The following is a 12,860-nucleotide window of genomic DNA, read 5'->3' on the forward strand; positions in this document are numbered from 1 at the left end:
TCTGATTCCTCTTTTGCAGATGTAAAAACCCAGGCTGAGATAAAATGGGGTGATTCACTCACCCAATTTTAAATGTAGGAAATAATCAGTGAATTCGTGTGAACTGCTCTCTGTTTACGTAAGCAAACACACGTTCAGAGTACAACAACAGTAGTTCAGATTTGCAGACACCTGGCATGCCCTTATTTTTTCAAACCAAAAAGTTGTATATAGTCTGAAGCCATTACAAAGACCGATACCAAAAAAAAAAAAAATCACCTATCCCCAGGGGAGAAAAGGAAGAAAAACAAATCCAACACATGAAATACTTTTAGAACCAGTCAGCAAAGACCACCGCCCTACACACACCTTTAGAAACCCTTCATGTCTCTCATTAATCCCTGCACGCGCTCAGAGAAGTTACTCTACTCCCTGCCTCCGTCAGATTAATACTTTGCACAGATTCCCTGCTCCGCGATAGGGCACTATCAAGACAGACATGCCAGAGTCGCCAAGTGCCAAGAAAAGAAGAAAAAAAAAGTAAGTGTGCACAAAGAAGAAAGCCCGTGACAGCCCTGGTCCCCCAAAAGTCTGCTGGAGCCACCGGGGGATCTCCGCTAACACAGTCCCGACCCAATCCACAGACCAGGACGGCTACAGACTGACGCCCGCAGCATCGGGAGTTGTCAGACCAGGGTTTCAGCAGAGTGACTTCTTAAACATCAAACAATAATCCTAATACATTTCGGGGGGGAAGGGGAGATTGGGAGGGGAGGAAGTTGGTTGCAAGATTGAGAGGCAGGCGAGGCCAATGTCCGGCACTTGGAGGACGGCACTGCAGCGGCAGGCAAGCATTTAAACGGAGCCTGGGGGGTGCGGGGGAGCATGCTCAGAGTTCTTCCACGACCTGACCCCGGGTCCCCACACACACCAGATCTCCCGATAACGTGGCTCGGGGAGAAGACACGCGGGGGTGGGGCCCGCATCGCTAAATGCCTGGGCGTCCGGAATGCGCTCTCCAAGCCAGATCGCAGCCAGAAGGGGAAAAAAAAAAAAGTCAATGGGTTCCAGGAGGAGGCCCGCACCCGCCGGGCAGCAAGGCCACCTCACGGAAGGCCGCCGGAGCTGCGCGCCGCTGCTCCTGGGCTGCGGCCTCGGGGGGTCAAGCCCCCAGCAAGTCGGAGGAGAGACCTCGGGGGGCTCGGGGCCCCAGCCTCGGTCCTCTCTGCTCACCCCCCAACACACACACACCCCACAGCCCGACACCGGACCCCTGGGACTGACAGCAAGCTCCCGGCCGTGCGCTCGCGGCAGCGCCAGGGCCCGAGCAGCGAGACGCTCCCAGCGCCGCGAGTGACACTCACCGGCCCGAAACCTCGAAGGAAAGCAGCAGCTTCGGGGGCGGCGGCGGCAGTGGCAGCAGGAACCGAACATCCAAAATGGCGGCTCCCTCGGCCTCACCACCGCTCCCGCAGGCGGAGGGATCCTCAGGAGGAAGGGAGTTTTTTTAACTAACTTCCCACGCTCTCGCACAAAACTTAGGTCCCTCGCCCCCTTTCCCGGCCGATCCCGCGTCCCCTGACGGCAACTTCTTGGGGCTTCCCTATTCGGATGACCCAAGAACTCGGACCCCGCCGAGGACTATTTGCCAAGGAGGAGGCGACTGCGCCGGGCAGAGCGACGCAGAGCGTAGCAGGAGTCGGGGCTGTCACTGATGACGCGAGACGTTGCTGCCGAGTCACCGCTACGAAGGGTGTGAGCGAGAAAGAGCCGGCCGACCCCGCTCCTGGCGGACATTGGTTCCGCTTCGTTGGGGAGGGGCGGGGGTTAGGCTACCAGGAAGCATGGGGCCACCTGAAGAGGGTGGGTCTAGGGAAAGCAGCCGAAGCAGGTGGAGCCCAGTTTCTTCCCTGTCACCCTTGACACTTTGCCTAGCCTTTAGAAACATGCGTCAAGTGGTCTTGGGAGCTATAGTTTTATAGTAACTGTGCAACAAAATGTTGTGAAACGAGTTCGAGGTTGACACAGGAAGGATTCCACAGTATTGCCCTTGGCTTGTGCGTTGCATAAGTCGCTTGTGCAGTCTCCAGGACGTGTTTGCTCATATGTTAAAAAAAAGTGGGGGGGGGGGGGGGTAAGGGGAAATATTTGGACTAATGGTCGCTAAAAGTCATTCCAGAACGATCTTTCCTGAGCCAAAGAAAATCCTGCACGAGTAGTGCTCTGAGAAATAATTATTAACATTGGAAACCAATCTTTTCCATATGCATGGACACAGTTCCCTGATATATTGGCCCATTTTAAGGGACAGGTGACCTACCTTGACCAAATCCTTTGGACAGAGCCAGGCATTATGGTTCAGCAAGCTAAATCCTGCCTTGGGACATCCCTGTCGTGTGCCAGCACCTTCCATCCAACCGTCCTGCTAACATATCTTGGGAGGCCGCATAGAGATGGTGGTTCTGGAGTTTGGGGCTCCTGACACCTGCTTGAAAGACTCAGGTGCATTCCTGGCTCCAGGCTGTTACTTACCCCATCCCCTGACTTTGGCTTTCCACAGCCCTGGCTGTTGCTGGTATTTGAAGAGTAAATCAGCAAACAGGAGGTCGCTCTCGCTCTTGCTCTCTCCACCTCTCTTCCTCCCTCCCTACCTGCCATTACCTGTCAAGTAGATAAAAATAAAATACGGTTTTTAAAATCCTCTGGATAGAAGTCAGCATTGTGGCTAAGCTGTTGCTTGAGCTGGTTAGAGTGCTGGTTGCCCAGCTTCCAATCCAGCTCCCTGTTAATACACCTGGGAAAGCAGCAGAAGATGGCCCAAAGTGCTTGGGCCCCTCTACCCACATGGGAGATTTGAATGAAACTCTTGGCTCCTGGTCTCAGCCTGGCCCAGCCTGGTCACCGATCTATTCAGAGGACTTAAAAAAAAAAAAAACAACAACATATTCATTTGAAAGAGTTATTGGAATAAGATAAATCTTTCATCTGTTGGTTCACTCTTCAAAGAACTCCCAAAAGTGAATAAAACACTAATCACTTCACCAAGCAAGATGCCAAAAAAAGAAGAGAAAAAAAGGAACTAACCGCAAACTTTTACTTTGGTAATTAAGAGCCAGGGATTCTTCAAAAAAGTAATAATCTGTCACTTTAATGCATATCTTCAAAAAAGTAATAATCTGTCACTTTAATGCATGGATGTCAAAACACTTTATAAAAACCAAAGTAGGTAGGCTAACATGTACAATATTGTCCTTGAACTTCTAGAGGATGCCAAGTGACCAAAAGGAAAGGAAGCTGAGGGTGTGATAATGATCACTACTCCTTTACTGTTAAGTATTGATATCATAAAGCACCTTCATGTGCATTATCTAATTTGACCTCTGGATAACCTCCTGAGTCACACTAGGCAAGTGTACGTGATTCAGTTTTACAAATAAAGAGACTGAGGCTGAGAAACTGTGTGAAACCCAAAGACCCGTCGGCACATCTCCTACACTAGTGTCTGCCATAGGACACCATCTTAAAAATCAGAAATCAGTACCCAAGGCTGCATTACAGCATGCTAAGCCACTGCTTGTGGTACTGGCGTCCCATGTAGAAATGTCAGCTCCAGGTCTAGCTGCTCTGCCTCCCATCCAACCTCTTCTAATGCTTGTGGGAAGGCAGTGGAAGAAAATGGCTCAAGTGCTTGAACCATGACACCCGTGTGGGAGAACAGGAAGGAGTTCCTGGCTTCAACTTAGCTGTTGTGACCGTTTGAGGAGTAAAGGATGAAATATCCTTTCCTCTCCCCCACTTTCCCCTTTCTTCCTCTCCTCTCCTCTCCCTTCTCTTCCTCCTCTGCCCACCTACCCTCTCTTTTCTCTCTTCTCTTCTCGCCTTCCTCTCTGTCTCTCTGTCTCTGTCTGTCTGTCTCTCTCTCTCTCTTGCTCTGCCTTTCAAAGAAACAACTCTTTTCGGCTGTGGCTGCCCCTCCCCCGCCCAGCCCCACGTGGATGGGAGACCTAGGCTAACCTGAATAAACCACCTTTATGCCTTAAAAAAAAAAAAGAAAGAAAGAAAAAAAAGAAACAACTCCTTTATAAAAAATGGCAGCTACTACTACCCTATCATCCCAAACATACTCAAGGAGAAACCAATCCAGAGAAAATGATTTGAAGAACAGAAGGCATACAGAATCCAGACCCTTCTCACCTCTGTACTCCTGTGCAGTGCCATCCTGTAAAAAAAAAAAAAAAAAAAAGGCTACTAAATAGTAGTGGGCATTGGGGCACAGTGGTTTAAGCCACCCTTGGGATTTGCCCACCCCATAGTGGAGTGCCTTAGATATAATTTCCACTCCTCTTCTGACCCAGCTTCCTGCCGAGACACAATATGAGGATCCACAAATGATGCTTCATGTACTTTGAATCCCATGGGACATCTGGATGGAGCTCCTGGTTCCTTTGGACATCTAGAACTCCTTTGGACCAAACCAAAGGAAGGAAGATATCCTCCTCTTTGTGTGCCACTCTGCCTTTCAAAAAAATAAATATTACAAATAAACGTTATGAAACAAACATATGAAGTTAGAACATCATAATAAGGCAAGGATACAGAGTCCCCCTACATGTGGCTGTGTCTGCGGTACGTGCCGCATTCATCAGAGATTTCCAAAGGAGTAGGAGGTTTGCAGGTTGTAAAGCTGAGTTAGCACAAGTACTCCATTCGGAATGTCACAAAATTGTTCAGAAGCCAAATCTGACTGTTTACAAATGCAAGTTACAAAATAAAGGTAAGTTGTCTCCTTAAAGAGGAGAAAAGAGACTTTTTTTATATCAATCCAATTGGCAGAAAAGGAAAAGAAAATCATCAAACATAAACCCCTCTCTTTTTTTATTTCTACTTCTTTTCTATATAATTACCAAACACTATGCAATTGAAAATGAAAGACAATTGCCCCCATATATAACACAGTCATCATTATCCTGGGATCTTTGGTGTCTATGGGTAGTAATTAATCCCTAATTCCAGATAAATAAGGTATAATGCATCCATAAAAGGGAATAATATGCTGCCAATTAAAATGAAACTTTGTAGTATACCACCAAGGCAAGTTTTAAAAACAATATTAGAGGGCTCAGTGTAATGGGTCAATGGCTAAATCCACACCTTGCAAGTTCTGGGATCCCATTTGGGTGCCAGTTTGTGTCCTGGTTGCTCCACTTCCCATCCAGCTCCCTGCCCGTTGCCTGGGAAAGCAGTAGAAGATGGCCCAAAGCCTTGGGACCCTGTACCCTCGTGGTAGACTCAAAGGAAGCTCCTGGTTCCTGGCTTTGGGATCGGCTCAGCTCCAGCTGTTGCAGCCATTTGGGATGTGAACCAGCAGATGGAAGATCTTTCTATTTCTCCTTTGCTCCTTAAATCTGGTGTGCCTTTCCAATAAAAAATAAATGCTAAATCTTGGAGCGTGACCTCACGACGCAGTGAGTCTTGTGTGAGATGCTGGGTTAATTCTTGCCCCACAGGGACAATGGGCACCCAGAAGGACATTCAACCCCCCAAGCAGCAGCCGATGATTTATATTTGTGGAGAATGTCACACGGAAAATGAGATAAAATCCAGGGATCTAATCAGATGCAGGGAATGTGGATATAAAATCATGCAGAAGAAGAGGACAAAACAACTGGTGGTTTTTGATGCTCAATAAAACGTGACAGTTGAAAGGAATGTCCTCATTTGTGCTTGGAATTGCTGTAAATGTTTCTCCTTATTGTATAGCTTTTGATGTAGCATACTTAACTTTTTGAAATGCATATGATTTTATTTGACTTACATATGATTTCCCTTTAAAAACCATATTCTATTTTACCTCCCCCTCTACCCCAGATACAGGAAAAAAATGTGGAAATGGTGGTCTTACCCACTTTCCTGTAGCCCTCGAACCTTGTGCCCTAATTAACTATGTAAAGATTGTCAAAAATTAAAAAAAAAATAAATAGGAAAAAATACATTTAGGCATCTTTTAATACAAGGAAATTGTTCAAATACATGACTTACAATTTAATTTTTTGTGATGTATTTTTTTAAAGATTTATGTATTTTTATTACAAAGTCAGATACACAGAGAGAAGGAGAGACAGAGAGGAAAATCTTTCGTCCGACGATTCACTCCCCAAGTGAGCCGCAACGGCCGGTGCTACGCTGATCCGAAGCTGGGAACCAGGAAACTCTTACGGGTGTCCCATACAGGTGCAGGGTCCCAAAGCTTTGGGCCGTCCTCTCCTGCTTTCCCAGGCCACAAGCAGGGAGCTGGATGGGAAGTGGAGCTGCCGGGATTAGAACCGGCGCCCATATGGGATCCCGGGGCATTCAAGGCGAGGACTTTAGCCGCTAGGCCACGCCGCTGGGCCCGTGATGAATGTTAAAATTACTTTCTTACACTCTGCTTACAATCACGACCTAGAACCATCTGGGGTCCTTGTGAAACATGCAGATGTGTAGAGCCCTCTGAAAACCTAATAAAATCAATTACTTGGAAAGCACACAAAAAATGATAAATCTTAAAGCAAATTGTATTAGAAAATGAGTTTATAGAAGTTGATGTAGGGCTGGTGCTGTGATGCAGTCTATCAAACCTCACTTGCATCACCGACACCCCGTATCCCAGTGGCAGTTTCAGTCCCAGTTGTTCTGCTTCCAATCCAGCCCCTTGTTAATGTGCCTAGAAAGGCAGCGGAAGACAGGCCAGGCACTCAAACCCCTGCCACTCATGTGGGAGATCCAAATGGAGTTCCAAATTCCCTGCTTCCCACTGGCCATTGTTGCCAGCTGATAAGCCAACAGACGGAAGATTCTCTCTCCCTCCCTCTCTCTCATCCTTGTCTCTCCTTCTTTATCTATAACTCTGCCTTTCAATGTAATAAATGAATCTACTTAAACATTGTATACTCACACAGAGAAGTTGAAAAACAAAGCTAAACCTAAACAATGGCTCTTTTTGGATAGAAGGGTTATAGAGGATTTATATTTTCTTTATTACATTTTATCTTCATAATAAACTCACTTTACTCCTCATTTAAAAAAAAAAAACTTACATTTTGTAATAAAATCCTTACAAGATAATGCGTTTTTTTTTTTTAATTGATTTTTTTTTTTAAAGATTTATTTTATTTTTATTACAAAGTCAGATATACTGAGAGGAGGAGAGATAGAGAGGAAGTGGAGCTGCCGGGATTAGAACCAGCTGCCATATGGGATCAAGGCGAGGACCTTAGCCACTAGGCCATGCTGCCAAGCCCGATAATGCGTTTTTATAACCCAAGTGTTAAAGGCATTCTTTTTTAAAAAAAAAAATTATTTATTTTTATTACAAAGTCAGACATACAGAGAGGAGGAGAGACAGAGAGGAAGATCTTCCGTTCAATGATTCACTCCCCAAGTGGGCACAACAGCTGGTGCTGTGCCGATCCAGAGCCAGGAACCAGGAGCCTCCTCCAGGTCTCCCACGCTGGTGCAGGGTACCTAGGTTTTGGGCCGTCCTCGACTGCTTTCCCAGGCCACAAGTAGGGAGCTGGATGGGAAGTGGATCTTCCAGGATTAGAACTGACGCCCATGTGGGATCCCTGGGTTAAGGAGAGGACTTTAGCCGCTAGGCCATGGCGCCGGGCCCTAAAGGCATTCTTTTAATGGTATCTATTTATTTAAGAGGCAGAGAGAAAGCTCCCACCAATTGGTTCACTTCTCACAACACCCAGAACTAGACTGGGCTGAAATTGGGAGCCATGAGTTTGACCTAGTTTTCCCCCAGGGGAACAGGAAACCAGTGACCATCAGCACTGCCTCCCAGGAAGCAGTCAGGAGCCAGAACCAAGAAACCCTACCCGGTATTCCAACGTGGGACACAGGCACGTTAACCTCCGTGCTGGATGTCGGCACCTACGATTTTCGTTTTTAACAGAGCAGCAGCCCAGAAGTATTAAACAAACTCCTAGGAAGAGATCATGGCTGGCAGGAAACATTTGTGTGAGTTTTTGAATTCCTTGATAAGTTGCATGTTTCCATTTAACACAAAATAACAAGAAGCCAGAGCTGAAGAGGTCCTAGGCAGCTACCTGACCACTTGAATTCCAGTTTTGGCTGAGGGTAACTCCCTTCATGCCCTGAGCAAGGTCTTGAACATCTCTCGGCCTGTTTGCTCAGCTTTCCAATATTTACTTAGGGGTTGCCTTAGTCCAAAATGGTCTTAAAGTGCCTTGTTATCCAGAAAGGATCATCCACATGGAAGCCCTTTGAAAACTGTAAGTTACCGTAAGAATGTAAGCACCAAAACTCTGTATAACAACTCAAAATTCAGCAGCAAACAAAACAGTGGTGCATTGTGTCTTGCAGTCTGCAAAAGTACTTTCACATGGATTCATTTGCTCCTGAAGCAACGTGAGCTTGTACAGGGCTGATAGCATAGCGGTAAAGAGTGTGTTTCTTGTGCTAGCTTGTCTGGGTTTTAAAACCTTGCTCTTTCTTTCTCTGTTATGTGAGCTGCAGGAAGATACAAAACATTGGCGAGCACATCTGGACTTCAGAGTCTCCATCCGTAAAATGGGCGCTAACATGAACGTTAGTACCTGGGGTGACAATGAGCAGAGGCAGGCCCACACTAATGGCTCTATACACAGTAGCTCTCTTTAGAATAAGCATTATCACCCCCCACTTTAGAGCTAAGCAAACAATGATTTGTCACACTTCCATCCAGCAGAGGCCAGACTCAAAGCTACTCCCTCCAACTCAAGCCCAGATCATTCGATGAATATCTAAAATAGATGTTAAAAAGAGGAATACGGTGGGTTGAGAGACCTCGTGATTTCCTTTGGAAACTTCAGCAGCAGAAGCCCACACACCCGTCAGGGCGAGAGGGCAGTTCTCTCAGCTGCGTTGTGGTCTGCAGTTTTCACTAGAACTCTTGCTGCCTCTCACGTTGCTGGGGCGCTCTGCCAGGAAAAGTGAGGGGGGCCCAGGCTGGGAGGAAACCTGGTGACGTGAGTCGGGCTGCACTGGCCTGTCTGGGTATCGCTTGAGTCACAGGGATCTATAAATAAGCCTCAAAGTCAAAGAGAAATTAGTCTCTCCACTGGTGTTTATGTAATGTTTTCACCACAAGCACGTTCACAATCATCTTAGCCTGAGAAGACCATTGTGGAATAAACTCTTCAGTTACGCCAAAAGCCAGAAATGAGGCGAAAATGAGAATTTCAGCAGTCAACTTCATATACTCTTTGACCTCCTACTGAGAGCACCAGGAAATCTGTTCCCTTGAAGGGAAGATCAGATCCAGAGAGACCTAGCTCCCTCTTTTAGAATTTTTTAATTCTTTTAAATTTTCATTTGAAAGGCAAAGAACTAGAAATGACAAAGAGAGGGAAATGTTCCACCGGCTGGCTCATTCCCCACAGGCCTGCAACAGCCAGGGCCAGGCGAGAACAGAGGCCTACAATGTACTCCAGGTTTCCCACATCTGGGGCAGGGACCAAGAAACTTGAGCCACCACCTGCTGCCTCCCAGGGCATGCACCAAGAGACAGTGATAGAGCTGGGACTGGAGCCAGGCATTCTGATGCGAGCTGCAGGCATCCCAAGCAGCAACTTACACACTGTTCTGAGGCCTGTGCTATGACACAGTGGGTTTCAAGCCTCTGACTAGAGTGCAGGAGTGAACAAAGCCGTTGCCAGAGATACCGGCATCCCATGTGGGCACCAGTTTGCGTTCTGCTCTGTTTGCAATCCAACTTCCTGCTAATGTGCCCGGGAATGCAACAGCAGATGGCTCAAATGCTTGGGCCCCTGTCACCCACGTGGGAGACCCAGCTCTTAGCTTTGGTCTGTCCCTGCTCTGGTTATTGAGGCTATTTGGGGTGAAAAGCCTCAGATGGAAGATCTTACTTTGTCTCATCCTGTTTGTAACCCTGACTTTGCACAAATACATACATCGTTAAAATAAAACAGGGGCCAGTGCAGTGGCACATCAGGCCAATCTTCTACCTACAGTACTAGCATCCCAGATGGACATGGATTAATATCCCGGCTACCGCATTTCTGATCTAGCTCCCTGGGAAAAGAGCAGAGCGTGGCCCAATTGTTTGGGACTCTGTATCCAGGAATAAACTCTATCTCCTAGCTGTTGGCTTCAGATCGGCTCAGGCCCAGCATCTGTAGCCGTTTAGGGAGTAAACAGCAGACGGAAGATCTTTTCTCACTCTGTCTTTCCTTCTCCCTGTGATCTGTCTCACAAGTAAAGATAAATAAATCTTTAAAAATAAAAATATTTAAAATGAAATAAACCAAAACACTTCCCCCAGTACCTACCCCCTAGAAATTTTCTGAACAGAAATCCAAAGAGCCAGCTGACACAGTTTACACCACAGTACTTTCTTTTTTCTACAGTATTCTTGGGTTGTAAATGATTGTGGGTTATGTAAAAACTTTCAGATGTGAGGAGCATCTTCGGCAGGTGTGAGACTCAGCTCAAGCCCTAAGCTGAGGATACGGTGACACTGTCCCATGAGAAAAGACAAAATGGAGAGAAACAGAAAAAGATGCAATGCTTTGCACTGTTTTCTACACAAGTACTTTTAGTTCCTTCATATGGGTGCCATCATTTGCCCAGAAGATTCCATGGTCAGTTTCTTTCAACTCAGCTCTACAAGTTGCTTTAAAATGAATCTGACAGGCCCGGTGCTATGGCCCAATGGCTAAATCCTTGCTTTGCACATGCCAGGATCCCACACGGCTGCTCCACATCACTTCCAGTTCCCTGTTTTTGGCCTAGGAAAGCAGTGGAGGATGGCCCAAGGCCTTGGGACCCTGCAACTGTGTGGCCGACCAGGAAGAAGTTTTCTGGCACCTGGCTTCAGATTGGCTCAGCTTCAGCCACTGTGGCTGGAGTGAACCAGGGGGAGTGAACCAGCAGATAGCAGATCTTTCCCTCTGTATCTTCCTCTCTCTGTAAATCTGCCTTTCCAATAAAAATAAACCAATCTTTTAAAAAGAGTAATGAATCTAGCAAGTCTAAGACGTGTGGGTCCCCAGTGACCAGCTCAGGGAGTGTCAATTGGCTTCTCCACCGAATGTTTCACAGGCGCTGAAGGACAACCTAGGAGTCCAGCAGGTGCTTGGGAGAAGCAGCCAGCTTGCTTTGCATGTGGCCCCTCGTCTCGGAAATGAAGACCTGCTCTATAACCCTGAATTGTTTGGATGGATTTTCTTTCCATGAGGAAGAAGCAATTCTAGAATGAAACATTCAAGACCAAACTAATTTTTTAAATGATTTATTTGGTTGAGTTGATGGAAGATAGTCTCTCCCCTCTCTCTCTCTCTCACACACACACACGCACACACACACACCTTTCAAATAAATATATCTTGCAAAGAAAAAAGCTGTTAAAAAGAGAAATACCAGGGGCCCAGTATGATGGCACAGTGGCTAAATCGTACCCTTGTAAGCACCAGGATCCCATAGGGGCTCCGGTTTGAGTCCCAGCTGCTCTACTTCCCATCCAGTTCCCTCCTTATAGCTTGGGAAAGCAGTAGGGGATTGCACAAATTAGTGGGACCCTGCACTTGTGTGGGAGACCCAAAAGAAGCTCCTGGCTCCTAGCTTTGAATCATTTCAACTCCAACTGTTGTGGACACTTGGGGAGTGAACCAGTGGATGGATGATCTTTCTCTCTGTCTCTCCTTCTATCTGTAAATCTGATCTACCTTTCCAATAAAAGAAGAAACCAAAAAAGGAATTTACCTGGCCACCTTGTCTTCTTGGCCTTTCCTTTGTAGTGTGAAGGATCTTTATTTAGTTCATTTAACACAGCAAATAACAGAAGCTATCGAGAGCCAAAAGGCACGGTGCACATAATTCCTTCTGCTCCTTCTGTGCCCAGGCTACAACTGGGGAAAAGGAAGATCACAACCAAGGAGTGGCACACAGGAGTTGACTGTTTTCCTGGAATCTCTTCTCGCTCATTCTGTATGCATTCATGGCTTAAGATGTACATTTTAAATTTTTTTTTTTATTGGAAACTAAGCTATACAGAGAGGGGAACAGATAGAGAGGAAGATCTTCTGTCTGCTGATTCACTCTGCCAAGTGGCCATGATGGCAGGAGCTGAGCTTATCTGAAGCCAGGAGCCAGGAGCCTCTTCGGGTCTCCCACATGGGTGCAGGGTTCCAAGGCTTTGGCCACGGTAACTGCTTTCCCAGGTCAGAAGCAGGGATCTGGATGGGAAGTGGAGCAGCCAGGATTAGAGCTGGAGTCCATACGGGATCCTGGCGCTTTCAAGAAGCAGAATTTAGCGCTTGGTTATTGTGCCAGGTCCAAGATGCTCATTTTTTTTCGTTTTTTTTATGACACAGTTTAACAGGCACTGGATTCTTCCCTCCCACTGCCTGTGATCCCTCCCCTCCCCACTGTCCTCCCCTCCAGTCTTACCCTCAGAAGTCCATTTTACTGCCATTGAAGTATCTCCCAGCAATGCAGGAGATTATCTGCCATTTCACAGTGAGTCCATCCTTGTATTCATATGTGGGGACATACTTCTCTCTATTTCTACCTATGAACACACTTATTTCTGCTACGTTTCCATTATACACAAGGTGCTCATTTTTATATGATACATTAACTCATTTACTGGAGGGAGATCTTTCATCTGCTGGTTCATTCTTCAAATGATTCTAACAGTCAGGGCTTGCCCAGGCCAAATTTAGGAGCCACAACTCCATTCAGATTTCCCACATGGGTGTCAGGGACCCAGGTACTTGGGCCATTATCTGCTACTTTTTAAGCACAGTGCAGGGGGCTGGAGCGGCAGTTGACGAAGAATTAAATCCCAGGTATTTGCATGTGGGATGGATATT

The 12,860-nt window shown here is 46.5% G+C and overlaps 2 protein-coding genes across 2 annotated transcripts in view; one reads left to right on the forward strand and one right to left on the reverse strand.

Moving 5' to 3' along the window:
• Positions 1-1,726, reverse strand: part of AP1G1 (adaptor related protein complex 1 subunit gamma 1) — a 72,540-nt gene extending 70,814 nt beyond the window's left edge. The window contains exon 1 of the mRNA XM_004584004.3: positions 1,344-1,726. The gene's annotated coding sequence lies outside the window, so the exon portion shown is untranslated. The remainder of the gene's footprint in view (positions 1-1,343) is intronic.
• A 3,702-nt stretch (positions 1,727-5,428) lies between these two features.
• On the forward strand, positions 5,429-5,677 carry LOC101535527 (DNA-directed RNA polymerases I, II, and III subunit RPABC4-like). Its single transcript, XM_058674758.1, has one exon. The coding sequence runs from the start codon at positions 5,492-5,494 to the stop codon at positions 5,666-5,668; it is 177 nt and encodes a 58-aa protein (XP_058530741.1). The 5' UTR covers positions 5,429-5,491; the 3' UTR covers positions 5,669-5,677.
• The last annotated feature ends 7,183 nt before the right edge of the window (positions 5,678-12,860 follow it).

This window comes from Ochotona princeps, chromosome 16, assembly GCF_030435755.1.
Source record: "Ochotona princeps isolate mOchPri1 chromosome 16, mOchPri1.hap1, whole genome shotgun sequence".
In the NCBI taxonomy this organism is placed as follows: domain Eukaryota; kingdom Metazoa; phylum Chordata; class Mammalia; order Lagomorpha; family Ochotonidae; genus Ochotona; species Ochotona princeps.